The sequence below is a fragment of the Homalodisca vitripennis genome, chromosome 3 (assembly GCF_021130785.1).
Source record: "Homalodisca vitripennis isolate AUS2020 chromosome 3, UT_GWSS_2.1, whole genome shotgun sequence".
NCBI classification, from domain to species: Eukaryota; Metazoa; Arthropoda; class Insecta; order Hemiptera; family Cicadellidae; genus Homalodisca; species Homalodisca vitripennis.
In genome coordinates, this window is record NC_060209.1 from 95,407,632 (window position 1) to 95,424,170 (window position 16,539).

General features: G+C 33.7%; 1 protein-coding gene across 1 annotated transcript in view; it reads left to right on the plus strand.

Annotated features, from left to right (window-relative positions):
* LOC124358685 (neuropeptide SIFamide receptor-like) overlaps positions 1–16,539 on the plus strand; it is a 41,590-nt gene that overhangs the window by 13,051 nt on the left and 12,000 nt on the right. Inside the window, exons 2-3 of the mRNA XM_046810987.1 lie at positions 264–539; positions 15,949–16,202. Coding sequence (XP_046666943.1) covers positions 293–539; positions 15,949–16,202 — 501 coding nt within the window. The 5' untranslated portion in view covers positions 264–292. The remainder of the gene's footprint in view (positions 1–263; positions 540–15,948; positions 16,203–16,539) is intronic.

Here is a 16,539-nt window from a genome sequence, read left to right on the forward strand (position 1 = left end):
TTGGATAATCGAGTTATCGTTACTGTTCATATTTACTTTTCATTTACTTTCCTTGAATCCTTTACTTTCACGATTTATTCTAACGCGTGTGTACAGTATGACACAGACCGTGAGCAGAATTAATAATGAAATAAAAACATGCAGAATAATAGAACAAAAATTGATTTAAACAACCGGAAAGAATCGAAACGTCGCAGCTACGCTTGCAGTGATATGTTTTTACTATAATAATATGAGATGGATGATATGATGTATGTTTTCAGAGCCAAGACATGAGCTCAGCAGGGCGGTCATGAACGGGACCGAAGAGAACCCGGAGACTCTCAGGTACCCGGTTCCCGTCACTGTATTCCTCTGTGTCGCCTACACGACTGTCTTCGTGGTGGGTGTCACCGGCAACTGCCTCGTGGTCACTGTCGTCTACCGCAGTCCTCGTATGCGCTCTCCGACCAACCTCTTCATCGCCAACCTCGCCTGTGCAGACCTCCTCGTCAACGTCATTTGTCTTCCCTTCACCCTCATCAGCAACGTCATGGCAGGTTAGATACCCCCTTGTGTACCCTATTGGCTATCACGGGCTTATCTCATTGAATCTTATCATCGTTAAAGTTTGAAGTTTTCGATCTTATAAGTTTTGCATAGTCAAAACCCAACATCTTATGAAGATTTATCTAAATTGATTTATTTATTTGATCAACGACAATACTTTTTCACACATATGAAATTAGCATGAATAAAAGTTATATAATAATAGTTCTTGTTATGAAGCTATTATATAAAAAAATGTGTATAGCAATATCTTACAAATAAAAATGAATGGCGAAATATATTGGTAAGCGCTAACCTCAATAACGGCTGGACCAATTCGGTTAAATCTTTTTGTAAAATGTCCATTGAAATCCGAGGAAGGTTTTTATGAAGACAAAGTTAACAAAAGTTACCTGGAATATTTTGGAATTCAGAAAAATTTTAGTTTTTACGTTTTATAATTCAAATTAAACTGACACTAAACAGCTGTTGACAGCTATAGTTCGACAAACTTTCTAAAACATTTGTTTACATTTAAATTTTATCAATAATATGTAAACAGTGCTTGATCGGTAGTGTAATGCAGATAGTAAATAAAACAATAATATATACACTTCACTCCAGATTGTCCCAGTGACGAATTAAAATCATCTAATGCATTAAATACTGTTATAAAGCTAACCTTAATAAAAAAGTTATGAATGTTTTCACATAAGTTACTTTAAACTGGTGGGCTTCCTTGACATTATGATATTACATTTTAACAATGGCTTATGGAAAAACAGAGAAATGAATATTAACATGCCTTAACGATTCATTCTTTCCCTGGCTACAGTCCAAAAACAAGTGTAACGCAAAACTTTAATAACGATTATTTTGGAATGTTGCATAACCTTAATAAGGATTTCCCCCTTATACAGAAAGTATATAAGAAGTAGGTAGGACCTCCTCCTAGGTCGTAATAGGCTTTTCAATCCTACTTATGTGTGTATTTTCTTCATTAGTACAAAGCAAACTCAACTATGTCAACACGATTTTGACCAAAATAGAACTAGAGAACTAGATAATCGAACGTATATAGTATTTTGATCGAGGCAATATGGCAAGCTAAACTGTGACATAGATATTAAGAATCACTGTAAAGATGCATTGCTTTTGCTATACAAGCCTACGGGTGAGTGCACGTTGAATACATTCTAGTTTTAATCGATCAATCAAAATGCCTTTATTCGCTAGCGATTTACAGTTTTTTTTTTTTTTTTTTTTTTTCAAAAGAACCATTGTCCTAGACCAAATTAATTTATTCTACTTGTATTCTATGTTTCTGTTCTCCTGATTCCTATCTTGGGCTGAGACCAGCTTTATTAGTCTAAAGATATTAAGAATCACTGTAAAGATGCATTGCTTTTGCTATACAAGCCTACGGGTGAGTGCACGTTGAATACATTCTAGTTTTAATCGATCAATCAAAATGCCTTTATTCGCTAGCGATTTATTTATTTATTTTTTTTTTTTAATTAGAACCATTGTTAATTAACTATAGAATAGAATAATCACCTCTAAATATTTAAAAATTCAACGAAAAATTGATCTAAATTTAACCTGAAAGGTACTGCTTACAGTGTTTTAAGGTCATCCGGGAGCCCATTGTCTAGTTTAGGACCAAAATATTAAAAACTCTTCCTCCCCAATTCTAATCTTAGGAAATTGAAGCATCCCGCAACGGCAAATCCTGCGATGAGACACTTTGCTACACGGAAAGTAAATCTCTCTTAAGTCACACATTCCTCCTAAGGCTGCGTGTGACGATACAGCGAGATTAAGGAGCTTGATGTTTACATCAAAGGACTTTCTCTACATCAGTCACATATTTATCTTGAGAATGCATGTGGCGGAACAGCGGAAATAACGAGTTAATGTTTACCGTGTGTTTGAATGTCAAAATGTAAAAAACATTTTCACTTCATATCTGTATATCTTTCTGTACATTTGGTACCAAACACAGTTGATAAAACTTGTCTGATTATTGTTTTAGATAATAAAAAAAAGTAGTGTGCATGCTCTTTTGCGACTGGTTTAGCAGTAGTGCCAAACGATCACTGTGGTACTTTTATAGTACATTTAAAGATACAGACTGAATAAAAATATATTTTGATCACACCGACTACATTATTTTATATTATCTGCTACCTGAGAAGTGTTGTTGATTTTTTAGCTGTTCTAATGTATGTTGTGTTTCTATGTAAAGTGAAGTGCAGGTTTGGATATGAGGTGTGTGTTTATCAAATGTTTCACTAAGTAATGTCTTTTTTAGGATTATCTGTAGATTTGCCTATAATTTCAATGTAAATTGTAAAGTTTATGGTAACAGGCATTAAAATGCTGATAGGATGAAGGAGACAGAGCCTGAGCCTAGGTATCAGACTTGTAGGTAATTCTTATGACAACTTTGAGGCTTCATATAGCAACATGATCATTCATATAAAGTTTTGTGTTCAAGCTGTGTAGTTTGCAAAGAGTATGGATCTAATGTTTGCTTAACAGAAGAACAGAGCATGTTATTTATTGCTAAGGTGCACTCATGAAGACTGTACATTTATACTTGAATGTTCTACTTCTGATTCTGCTGAGCCTAAAACCAACATATTTTATTTTATTTTAAAGTTTTTTTATGGTGTAGGTTGCACTGGAAAAGGGTCAGGGCTGCCATATACTTTTGTGGAATTTTAGGAATGATGAATATACCACCACATTGCACTTGTTGTGTAGTCCTACCTAAGTGTACAGATGCTCTCAGAGACTCTCTTGCTACTGTTTCTGAAATCGGTATGAAAAATACGCACTACAAGCAATATAACAGAACAGATATCTAAGCAATGTTTGGTCTATGTTTTCCTCATTATGATTCTACAAATGAAAACTCGAGACATTAGCTTTATCCATCTGCGCCAGAAGCTTGGTGAAAACACAGTTAAATTATCCACGGAACACAAGAGTTCAGACACAATAATACAGTTACTATTGCGGTAATGAAGACTGTCAATCCTGTATTTCAAGCATTAGCGCAACCTAGTTTACTACAAATATGCCTCCATGGCTAAACACAACATTCGAATGAACCCTTCAATACTATTATTTGTGACAGAATACCACAATTGTGTTTAACGGGAGAAAGACTTTACTTTACAAATTATAGTACATGATGCTTTATTAGCATTTAATGAGGGGAACTTAGGAAGACTTCGAGTTTGGTTGGAACTATCACAAATCTTGAGGTGTTCCATCATCCTTGCTAAACCTGTATTAAACCAAACTTACACAGATAGTACAGGACATCTACATGTAAGTGAAGTGAAAAGAAGCAAAATCGATATTGGTTGTGCTTTCTTAAATGGAATTAATGACAGAATTGTATTTCAAACCAAACTCAAAAGCCAATAAGACCTCGCTGATGAGAGCCATATTTTAAAACACACGTTAAACCACAAAACAATAAATAAACAACCACAATTAAGTGATTGAAGAAGGAGGAGAAATACAGAGATAGGCTGAAGATCCAGCAATCAGAGATCAGTAAAAGTTCCCTTAGTGCTGCTTGTCAATCTTTTATAATCTAAAGCTAATGTCTTTGGTAGAATTATTAATACCATTTCTAACATAAATTTTGAGATAGTTAGGCAGCGCTGAGTAGAACCAATTTCTATATAATCTTAAGCTGTTTCCTACGATGAAAATAACTCAATTTTATTTTGAAGAAAACTCTTTAGACATTTAGGCCCGCTGAGGAGAAAAAGATGTTAAACCAAACTTAAAGGACTATAAATAAACACCCACAAGTGAGTGAAAAGGGAATAGCAATACCTTGATTGGCTGGACCTGAAGCCTCATATATTATTTTCTTGATGCTGCATTTCATGAACCAGCCAAATTATAGAGCCAATACAGTATGATGTAAGTTATTTTAACAACACCATTCACATTGTTTTTCCTCGGGTATCTCGCCGTGGTAAAATATTTAATCCTCAGGCCTAGATTCCATTATACGAAATCGAGTCCTCCTTTGATATATATACTTATTTAACGTTTACTAAAGACAAAAGAGATTACGATTTGATATAACCTGATTCAAAAGTAATTGTAACACAGTACAGTATACATTTAATGTTCAAAATTAAATTCTAGTTGGGCAAAGTCGAATATATAAGTCTATCTTATTGTCCGATGTGATAACCATTACTGGCGTTTCCATTATACAATTCAAAAGCAGATAATGTCTAAAGATTTTAATTATGTTAGCAAAATATCGTCGCTGTTTGAAGTGAAAACTTTAGATGACTATCATGTGTCTATGAGAATCTTCTCCCGGAGTGTTTTATGGAAGTTTTAACCAACTCTGTTACATATTCATCAGCGCTGTCCAATATACTGTACATAGACTTTGGCAGCTCACAAAGTTTTAGCTCTGTCTCAAGCAGAAGCTAATACTAGTTTGTTATCACCGGTTTTGTAACACAGCTTTTATTGTTCTCATAAAAGTGTAGCGTATGTCCAGTTAACTACGGGGTACTGTAACTAATACTTTGATCAATTAATTCACTTTGTAGGATGTCTCTCAACGTTTAGTTACAAAACTCATGCATTAAAAATATTCCACTACTAAACTTTTATAAAAAAAACTGTTTTAAAAATATAACGGTTGCAATAAATTTAAAGCTAATTTTATCTTAGAATTGAAGTGAACCATTTTAATTATCTTTCCTATTGAATTTTTTTCTCGGAAATTACTTTAACTAATATTTAGTTAGTAAATCATGTAAAATATGATTAGTTAAAACGCGTCTGGTAACCTAGTGGTTTTAGTAACATTTGTTACACATAAATTTCGCACTATTACGCTTTAAAAATTATACGATATAGAAATTATTTATTATATCTGAAACACATAATACGGGACACGTTTAATATTTTCAGTACATATATAAAAAGCTAATGAGATTTTCAGAAACATCTTTCAAAATGTAAAAAGATTTTGACTTTCATGCTAAATTTTTTGCTATTGCACACCACTGAAGTATGAGAGGTAGAACTGCCAGGTAAGGTTTTAGCAGCTCCGCAAAAGACTAAAACAATTAATTGATCAGGTATAGGCTGTAATTTTCATAGGACACGAGATGTTTAAACGATTCCTAGCTAACAGTTTACAGCGAAAAGTTTGTTTTTTTTTTCAAACTGTGAACACACATGCATGTATAGCAAATAAGTATTTATTTCGTTACATAAAATATATAGTGGGTAATCACTTAAAATATCGACTCTGTAAAGGATTATCCTCATTAACCCTGAGATTACGCCTTGTATCCTAACATGAGGTGCTAAAAAATTGGCATCCGTATCCATTATAGCCTTTTTTATAATGTACTCGAAATTGCTGGTAGAAATAAATTACTTACTTGGGAAACATAACTACACTAAGTGATCTTTATTTAAAATAAATTGGTGATAATGGATGATTTGAATGGATCACAAGCTATAGGACATTACGCACCATTAACGTTACAAAAATCTATGTAATCCATCTCGTATGTAATAACCTGTAATATATCTCGTGTGTAAGGATTTAGAATCCGCCTCGTGTGTGAGAACCTCGAATCCATCACTTGTGTAATAACCTGTAATCCATATCGTGTGTGAGGACCTGTAATCCATCTCTTGTGTAACAACCTGTAATCCATATCGTGTCTGAGGACCTCGAATCCATCTCGTGTATGAGGACCTGGAATCCATCTCTAGTGTGATAATCTGGAATCTATCTCGTGTGTTTGGTCCTGTAGTCTATCTCGTTTTTAATAACCTGTAGTCTATCTCCTGTGTGGAGACATGTATCCATCTTGAGTGTGGAGACATGGAATCCAAATCGTGTGTGATAATTTGGAATCCTTGGTTCCATGATGAAAGTTTGTCAAAGTTTGTTACATTTATTCCATTAATGGATGCAATTTTAATGCTTCGCGGTAGAACGTGTTAGAAAAGTTGCAACTATCTATTATTTCCCTTAAATTATTATTGAACTCTGTAAAACAATCACAGCTTTGCTAAACAGCAAAAAGCAACCGAAGTAACGTTTAAAAGATTTTTGTTATTTTATAAAAATTTCAAGCTAATCCAGAAATGGTATACTATATGTCAGGCAGGCTGACGTAGTATAATTTTTTTCAAAACTTTCGGAAAAAGACCTAATGAGCAGGGTATGAAGACTTATTTTTGTTGTTCACGGTATTTGGACCATTCCGGACTAATTTATATTTGTTGATAAATAAATTTTACTCTGATTTTAGACTATAAAGAATTGTTAACAAAACTTAATTTCCCCAAAGTAAAATTTCAAAATGGGGGCTACTATAAGTTTTTGACCATAAATCAAGAATAACGTTTTTAAGGTCTTTTATTAACAAAAATAATGTGCCTTATAGTTTGAAATCGGAATACGCATTTTTATATGGACAAAACTCGTAACATCAAACAACAAAATTAACTTAAACTTTCTTATTATGCTCTGATAACCCATTATCATCTAAACGTTGAGCTCAATATAACTATTCCTTAAGATATAATCATCATGTTTAATGACGTTATAGCCGTTACACACAGTATATGTAATATTGTTAACTAGAACATAATCGTTTAAAGTACGTAGGTATATTTTCATAGTTTGTATCCTTATTTTTTATAACAATAAACTTTCCCAAAGTAATAACTAGTCTATCCACAGGCTCAATACTGCCCCTAATGTTCGTTTTGGGGTCTTCTACAAGTTCCTCAAAACTCTATTAACATCGGTAAAAGTTTAAAAATATTACTGTTGCGCCATACTGATTACCATTATACAATACATATACTTAAACTATACAGGAAGGAGCTTATTATTCCGTTATAAAACTTTTCAATGGAGCTTATTATTCCGCTATGAAACTTTTCAATGCCCTTCCAATCCATCTGAAGCGTGAAGCAGCGTCAGATTTTTAGAGCTTCCCTCAGAAACCACCTCATAAGCAAGGCATTTTACTTTGTGACCGAAGTTTTAAATTATGGATAATCAGTTTGTTTGTGTTACATATTTCATAGATCTTTTAGTTTTTTAGTGCTAATTGTTCGTACATTTTTAAAGTGTAAGGTCATTGTACTTACGATACTACGTATATTTACTTATATAATGACTGACAATTCACAAATTTACTTCTAGTATTCACATGTATTATAAATACTCTTGTTCAGGGTTCTGTGCAGAATACTATACTCACCATATTTATCCCAATCCAGAATAACGTGGTCAGCCTAACAAGCCTGTTCCTCCAGTTTCTTCTTACGCACAGGAGGCACAACAGTTGTAAGTTTTGTTTATCCATAATTCCTAAAGTTCACTGAACAATGCTCATGTTACGATACACTTAAATTGGCTGAAGTATAAAAGCGGTAGAAACACCCGGAAGAATGAGCTCGCGTGAACATGGCAATATATAAGCCTAGTGTCCGCATACTCAACCGCATCAGCCCCGTCTGAAAGACCCCTAAGGCAAATTACTCCTCCCATGTACGTTAGTTATATTCAACGGAAGGGGAAGAAGTTAATAATTTCATGATCAGCCAATAAGTAATTACAGTAGACCCTTTATAATCCCGCATTGCGCTAGTTCGGTACTCTAGTAATCCGGCGTTTTTTGCCGGGCGTGCAATGGAGGATTTAAGGTGAGACGCGTTACTGAAAAGTGTTACTGTAATAAAACAACCTACGTTCGCTCAGTTATCTCGTATTTTACCCGCTGTGCACGATCGCAGTACCAGGGTTATCCGTGTTATTGTACTCTGCTTAGTGTAGTTAGTGCTTAATTTATATTTTAAGACATCAAGTGAAAAATGTCTCAGTATACACGAAAACGTAAAACTCTAACTCTGCTTCAGAAGAAAAACATTTTAAGGAGACTTAATAAAGGCGATATGCTAGCTAACCTCCCAAATGAATTTGATATGGGTCATAACATTGCTGCGATGAATGCCTTTACAACTTTTGTGAAGTGGACAGAATAAAACAGAATGTCTGCTGGTAATATTCTTGTTTTAAACAGGTTTTAAGAGAAATTATTAAGGTTTTTTATGCCAAGAAGCAAAGAAAATCGAAAGGTTTTACTCCAGTGGAATAGATCTAACGCATCTTAAGTCAAGGTTATGTTTACTTCTAGTGTAGTATAGCACTAATAAAAACCAGTGATTATATACGTAAAAAAATGTTTAAAGAAAATATTCTAATGCCTTTCGTTTAAATTTAGTACACGATAGTGTAATAGTAATTTTGATTAGGTTTCGATGTAATATGTACATTTAATGTAATTCTGAACATTTTAAGAAGTTTTACTCATTGCCTCCCAATAATCCAGCGTCTTCACTCGTCCGGTAATACCGTGGTCTGATAGCTGCTGGATTATTGAGAGTCACTGTATTTGAAAAAAATGATGAAGACTTAGGATATAGTGCTTTCATAGTAATTATTCAACTCTTTCCTATAGCTTACTTAAAATTTAAATGAACAGTAGCTAGGGAATGAAAATAAAGTATGATAGATGGGTTTGCCAAGACCAGTGATGCATAATTTATCAGCTATGAATATACAATATGTAGTGTGAGCTGTGGACGCCGCATATTTTAAGTCAATTTCTATTCCAATGTGTTAGGGTGAACAAATGTCTGAATTGTCACGGTTATTGTGGTAATTGACGGACCTTATGATGTAGTACAGATGTTGCAAAAGTAAATGATTCTATCAAACTTGCTCGTCTTAGTAGAAATTTGTACTATTCAATTGTATTAATTATACTATTCAATTATACTAATTAAATTCTACTATTCAATTGAATGAATATCGATCCATGAAAGTTTTCCAGTAATATCTGTGCTAAGTGGGCAAACATATTATTTTCGTGAACACTACATAACTTTTTGAGTACATTAAAAACAAAATTAGTATGGACATTCCATAGAACGAATATAAGCAAAAATAGCGTGTGAACTCCTACGAATGTAAGAGCGAGTCAAGGGTCCCAGAGTCGAGACCATTTATTAACAATTGTTTATGTCCAAGTAATCCACTGATACTATGCAAAATGCAAGCTTTTTTATAACAGGAATCCAGGATAATTCTGCAATAAATTTGAAATAATGGGATCGTAAATATTTTTTGTATACCACCCATAATTTCTGAATATACAGGGTGTCCAAAAAGTCCCGGGTCGGTTAAATATTTTTCAAAATATTTAAAATAGAGCTACAAAACCTTACACAAAGTTACTGGACATAAAAATCTATTTTATCACATATTCAGTGATCCGCTACTTCTTCAGGGGGGCGGCCCGCCAGGAGTCAGAAGAAAATCTTAAATGTAAGCATAGGTTGATATGCATATCAAATAAAAGTCTTTATTAGTAGAGTAAAGAGCCGCAAACCCAACCTCAAACGGATAACCAAGTCAAAAATGGCAGCCGTTCAAAGATGGCTGGAGTTTGGGTCCAAAAAGTCCCAAGTCGGTTAAATATTTTTCTAAATATTTAAAATAGAGCTACAAAACCTTACACAAAGTTACTGGACATAAAAATCTATTTTATCACATATTCAGTGATCCGATACTCCTCAGGGGGGCAGCCCGCTAACCCAAAACTGTTTACAATTAATTGTTGTTGTGGAATAATAAGTTTCGTTATTTCTGAGAGGGATCGGAGTTTTGGGTTAGTAAAGTTAAAATCAAAAAGCTCATCAGTTTATTTTTTACATTAACCTAAGTTGCAAACTCAAGCCATCTTTGAACGGCTGTCATTTTTGACTCGATTATCCGTTTGAGGTCGGGTTTGCGGCTCTGTACTCTACGAATAAATACCTTTTATTTGATATGCATATCAACCTATGCTTACATTTAAGATTTTCTTCTGACTCCTGGCGGGCCGCCCCCCTGAAGAAGTAGTGGATCACTGAATATGTGATAACATAGATTTTTACGTCCAGTAACTTTGTGTAGGGTTTTGTAGCTCTATTTTAAATATTTTGAAAAATATTTAACTGACCCGGGACTTTTTGGACACCCTGTATAACACATATTATGTCGTTTATACTGTTTTAAATGGAATTTTAACTAAGGGAGGTAGTAATGTACTTTATGAAAATGGCAATAAAAATATAAAGGCAATTAAATATATTGGTTATATTATTTTTACTTTAAAAAGCAAACAGTCGTGATTGGGAAAATAATCCATAAAGTGATTGAAAAAACGGCCTCACACTCACACGCGCTACACACAACGGATGACGTAACTTCTTTTACCGGAGGGATCCTTCACGGGGTCGACTCGGTGCCCAGAGACGGGCAATTAGAGTCACAGCCAACTTTGAAGATACACTTCACGACAACATTCACTGCCATCGAGGGAGGGGGGTTCAATTCAAGATATCCCTCACCTTGATTTTTAATTTGTGTAAATACTATTACGATTAAAAGAGCTCCACGAGACAACCACTCGGCAAAGTAAATAGAGATGCATTCCGAACACGGGGTCACATTTTAGAAGATTGGGTCGGGCAAACGAACAAAGCATGTCAAGTGATTTCAGGTGAAGTTAAATTAAATTATCTCTCCCAATTGGGAGCAATTATCTCATTCTACTTCTTAGCCTATAGTGAATAGAGTAGATAGACAACTATCAGATATCAACTATCAGATAGACACAAATACAAACCATGTTAATTTAAACAACGAGATTAAATATTATTCCAATTAAATGTTGTTGTAAATATTATACAAGTATTAAAATTTCAGCGAAAACCGCAGTAAACCCGAAAATGTTTTTCTACATCGATTTCCTATTCATATGTGAACAATCGCTACTATAGTGTTAACAAAATAGTTTTAAGAAAACTTATTTATTTCAAATTGACTATTTTTTCTATCATAACCTTGTATTGAGCTGTTTTAATCCGAAAGTCAATAACATCAAGATTCTGGTGTGGTTTGATTTAAACTTTGTTATATTTTTCACATAGCAGCAAGCAAGCTGAGGCAATATCGCACGTTTACATAGTGAAGTTTATCATCGCAAAACAGCTTATTTTGAACAGGCCATCAATTTCGGAGCTGGGATAAATCAAGGATGGCAATATCTCATTATTCACAGACTAAAAACATTCTATTACTGAACACATAGTGCATTTCGTCGTCAGAAACCATTTTGAATAAAACTGAGTATCCTCCAGTGGCCATATTACAATAGAGTGGGATACATTCCGTGTTACAATACCGTATGGGACAAGTGGCTATATTATAGCACAATAAACAGTTTTAAGTTGGTTTAGATTTGAAACATTCGGGAATGTATTGAATACAATAATTAATGTTCGTAATTTACTATGTGTTTATTTAATTTTCGCTGCCCAGGTGAGTTAATTTAAAAAATAACCCCCACATATAAACTGACAGCAAGTACAATAGTTCACGGTGTAGCGTGTAATCTTAGTGAAAGGTTTATCGGCTGCCTGCAGCGCGGGAGATATGGCCACATATTTGGTTTTACCAATATTAACAATCAACCGGTTTAGGTCCAGCCAATTCTTGGTAATGACCAATCTACTTCGACCGTGCTGTTCACCACGTCCCATAGAGGAGTACAACGCAGTTGATTATGTACAAATATATTTCACCTTTCTCTTCCTAAGCTATTTATTTAAACCATGAATAAGAATGGTCCTAAATTGGTGCCATGTATCATGCATAAATCCGTTATTAAATTTATATATTGCACATTGCTCTACGATTCATTTATACGCACCAATACTGATGTATTGCCGCTAAATAACTTTTAAGTCATTTAATATTGTTCCTTTTATCAACACACTCGAGTTTGTTAAAAAGCGATTTACGGTCTTGAATAACCGAAAGCCTTAGCCAGGTCTAAAAAAAGGGAATTAATTCATAAATTGAAACAGCGCATCATTTGACGTAAGATATTTTCAAAATCCGTATTGATTATTACATATTAATTGATTACTACAGACAAGTGTACTTCCAGTTCAACAATTATCGTAGGGCCTGTGCTCTATACACAGTATAGTTCATTATATTCCATCATAATTGCTTTCACTAAGATTACAACTGACTTAGTATTCCTCCCTTCTTGCCTGTTGATGAGTTAGTGAAATTTTTAGAGCTATTCGTTAAAATATTACGAAATGTCCTGAAAGATGAATGTATTTCATTGGTACCCTACTCATAAAAACTGTTTCGCTCTCCGACTTCAGTGCTTCTCAAATTTGTTTTTTAAACTTAAATTAAAATTATTCTGAAGTAAATCAGGAGATTGAAATATTTCCAGTGACCTTTGTTCATTTTCAAGGGAGGTTATTATGCCATTTAAAAAGTATATACCTACGATATACCTATTATTCAAAAGGAAATTGCGTAGAATGCTAAGGATAACTTCTAGTTTATAAATAAAATAACACCGCCATTATGTTTCCTTTTCGCCTTATTACAGTAGATATCATTTACATCTAAACCACATGACTATCATCCCTCCTTCTAAAGTCCAGTTTCAGTAAAATTTGATCTACCTATTGATACATCGACTTTAAATTAAATGTAATATAAAATAATGAAAACACATCAAAATGTGTCCTGTAATTTCTTATGTTTGTATGGTTACATTTATCGCCTCCTATTTATTCAGCACTTATCTTTACATTCCATGCACAAAATATTTCGAAACAGCCAAACTTGTTTATGAATTCCCTTTATGAATGATATTAGGTATGTTTCAGCCACCTATTCCAGCTCTCCATTCTGAACTTAGGTAAAAATAAGATTGGTATAACTGTACTATTTTGCCCACAGTAATCAGACTGATAAATGACGAAGAGTATTCTAGAAGATTGTGTTCTGTGTAGCAGACACTGAGGGCAACGCCTTACTGTCGACAATTGGATTTCTGCCGAACGCTTGCAGGAAGTGCAGGATGTACTAACTGAAGCACCCCTCCCCTACTCATAAGAACATTTTGCACCACATGCACGATTACGCCCTTATTAGCTACCGCAGATATATGGTATATATTTAATTTTAAAGATTGTATGCTCATCTAAATCCATTAACGTTTGTATTGTAAAGCTTAAATATTGATTTTCATGAAAAAAATGTTTCTGAATTAGCACTAAATTAGCACTAAAACTAAAATTCGTGTTAATTTTTATCAGTTATATCTCTATGATGAGATATCTATCGAAATTATTCTTCGACTAGTAAAAAGATGCGTAATATTTAACATTTTCTTTATCCTCTGTTTGAAGTTTGTTTTCGAGGATTGAAGGATTGTGAAGGAAACAGAATTTTCCGGACATTTTCCATCGTTCAGTGATACAAAAAATCAATAACACTACGTTTCGAGATCCATGTTTGGTATTCTGTAGTTCAGTTTTATTAATATTTTTTTATTATATACATGTTTTAGTGTTGGTGAAGTTGACCCACAACATAGTGATTTTTATTCCGGACTTAAAAGTGTCACAACGCTCTGTTATGATTTGTATATTTTAACTTAGTTTTTAATTATGTGTTAGGATAGTTATCTTCAAGAAGAATAGATCAGATTGCAGATCTCGAAACGTAGTGTTACTGATTTTTGTGTATCACTGAACGATGGTGTTTATAACTAAGCGTCTGGTTTTAAACTGATCATCAGTATTTCCTTTAAGATAAAAATTACTGATACAGACAATTTTGTATTGCATTTTATTAAAAAGTAACATTTTTCGTTATCTTCTTGTGACATTAATTTCAGTAAAATAAAAATTATTTTAAGATTAATACGAAGACTTAAAGTTAATAATGAGCTTTAACATTACCTGTCAGTCCGATAACCGTTGATATTTTTGTTACCTCAAACGATACATGTGCAACTTCATGGTGCATAAAAATATTGCGTCAATGTTTATTAAAATTAAAACTTGAAATCTAGGGTTTCATAGATTTATTTTGACACTCAAGTAAAATCAGGACAAATACCACTATACTTTTTTTAGACAACAGGTAGCCTTACACACGGTATCTGCCTTGTGTTCGACAAGTTTATGTGACGTTTTTGATCAAATATCAGTTTTAAAAAATTCTAATTACGCTTTTTAAAATTCAATTTTTGGAAAATGTTTTAATTCATATCTTTTCATTCATTGACTTTGGTAGTGCTTCTTGGTAGTGCTACTAAATTCCGTTAGGTGTTTTATCCAGAATAGATACTGATGTGCTACGGACTGCAGGCTACTTTGGTTACCAATATAACAAAATTATTTAACTATGAATTGTATCAAATGTACAACATTACGGAATGCACCAATTTTTTCTTCTGTTTATCATGTTATTGTTTGTTGTGAGCCGCCATTGTACAATGTTATTTTTGTGACACTTAATGAATCAAAGGGTTTTACACTTAAATTTTTGACGTACACATTTTATTGTTGTTATTTTTTTTTACTTTTGTGAGTTTATCGCCATAAAATTATTTCTGCTTGCTTAACGCCATCATTGGTAAACGAGTCATGTATTGACTCTAGGACATCAGAATATAAATAATGTACGTCCACCGCAGTCATTTCATTAAACTATGATACATCTCTAGTTATATCATATGTTGTTAACCCTATATATTAAGTTTTATGACAACCGAAGAAGAGGACACATTCTAACCCTCAAAACCCAATGATCTATTCTTATAACATATCACGATAATAAATCTAGGACATCCTGTTATCGTTTCAAACAGTTCTACAAATCAGTACCAAATTTTACCAATGGAATACATAAAGTAAACACATTTACGTTGAAAACTTTAATGTCAAAGAAAATTGAAATAAAAAATAAAAAACATAAATGAATGTAAAATAAATAAATAAAATATAAATGTCAAAGAGGTACATTTGTTACGTTAAACAGCAGTAAAACACGTAGAGGAAAGCCACTTTATATCCACGAGATTAAGGAATTAATTTGAATTAAAAGCCATATTCGTATATCGTCACTGACTTGGCAATCTTTAACTCAATATGTATTTGTCCTCAGTCTCGGCCATTGGGTTATTTCTATGCAAGACCATACGCTACTTGCAAGAAATGTATGTGAACGCATCCATCAACAACCTCGTGGCCATCTCTGAAGAGTAATGCTTTTGGCAGTCTTTAATACAATTTATCATTGTTCTTAGCCTGGAATATGGGATGGCTTCTGTGCAAGACGATCCCGTACCTGCAAGGAGTGTCTATGAATGGTTCTATCAACACTCTCGTGGCCATCTCCGAAGAGTAATGCTTTTGGCAGTCTCTAACACAATATATTATTGTTATTAGCCTGGACTATGGGATGGCTTCTATGCAAGACGATCCCGTACCTGCAAGGAGTTTCTGTGAATGCTTCCATCAACACTCTCGTGGCCATCTCCGTAGAACGATGCTTGGCAATCTGCTATCCTCTCCGGTGGCAAATGACTTCCAGAGCTTGCAGAACGGCCGTGCTTATCATTTGGATATTCTCTCTCACTATCACTCTTCCTTGGGCCGTCTTCTTCAAGCTCCAGACTCTCTACGAGGGCAGCGACTTTGAGGTGAGCTATATTATGATTCGGCTTTGATTACTAAAAAAAATTAACCTTCTTGAATTTATAGATTAAAACTTTTAAGAATATAAAGTATCTTATTCTGAAAACAGAGAGTACTCCATGCTATTTCTTTGTACCTTTAAAATCAGGAAAGACGAAGTCGATTTGAATTTCGAAAGGAAGACATTTCCGTAACAGGAAAATACGTTTATTTTTATTCCAAAAGGTATATGATTTATTTTCTACGAATAGTATTAGATCCGTTTACACAAGCTCTAATCACAACAACAGATATTTAATGTGAACTTTCTGTAATAGACAATAACATTATTATTTAGACAAT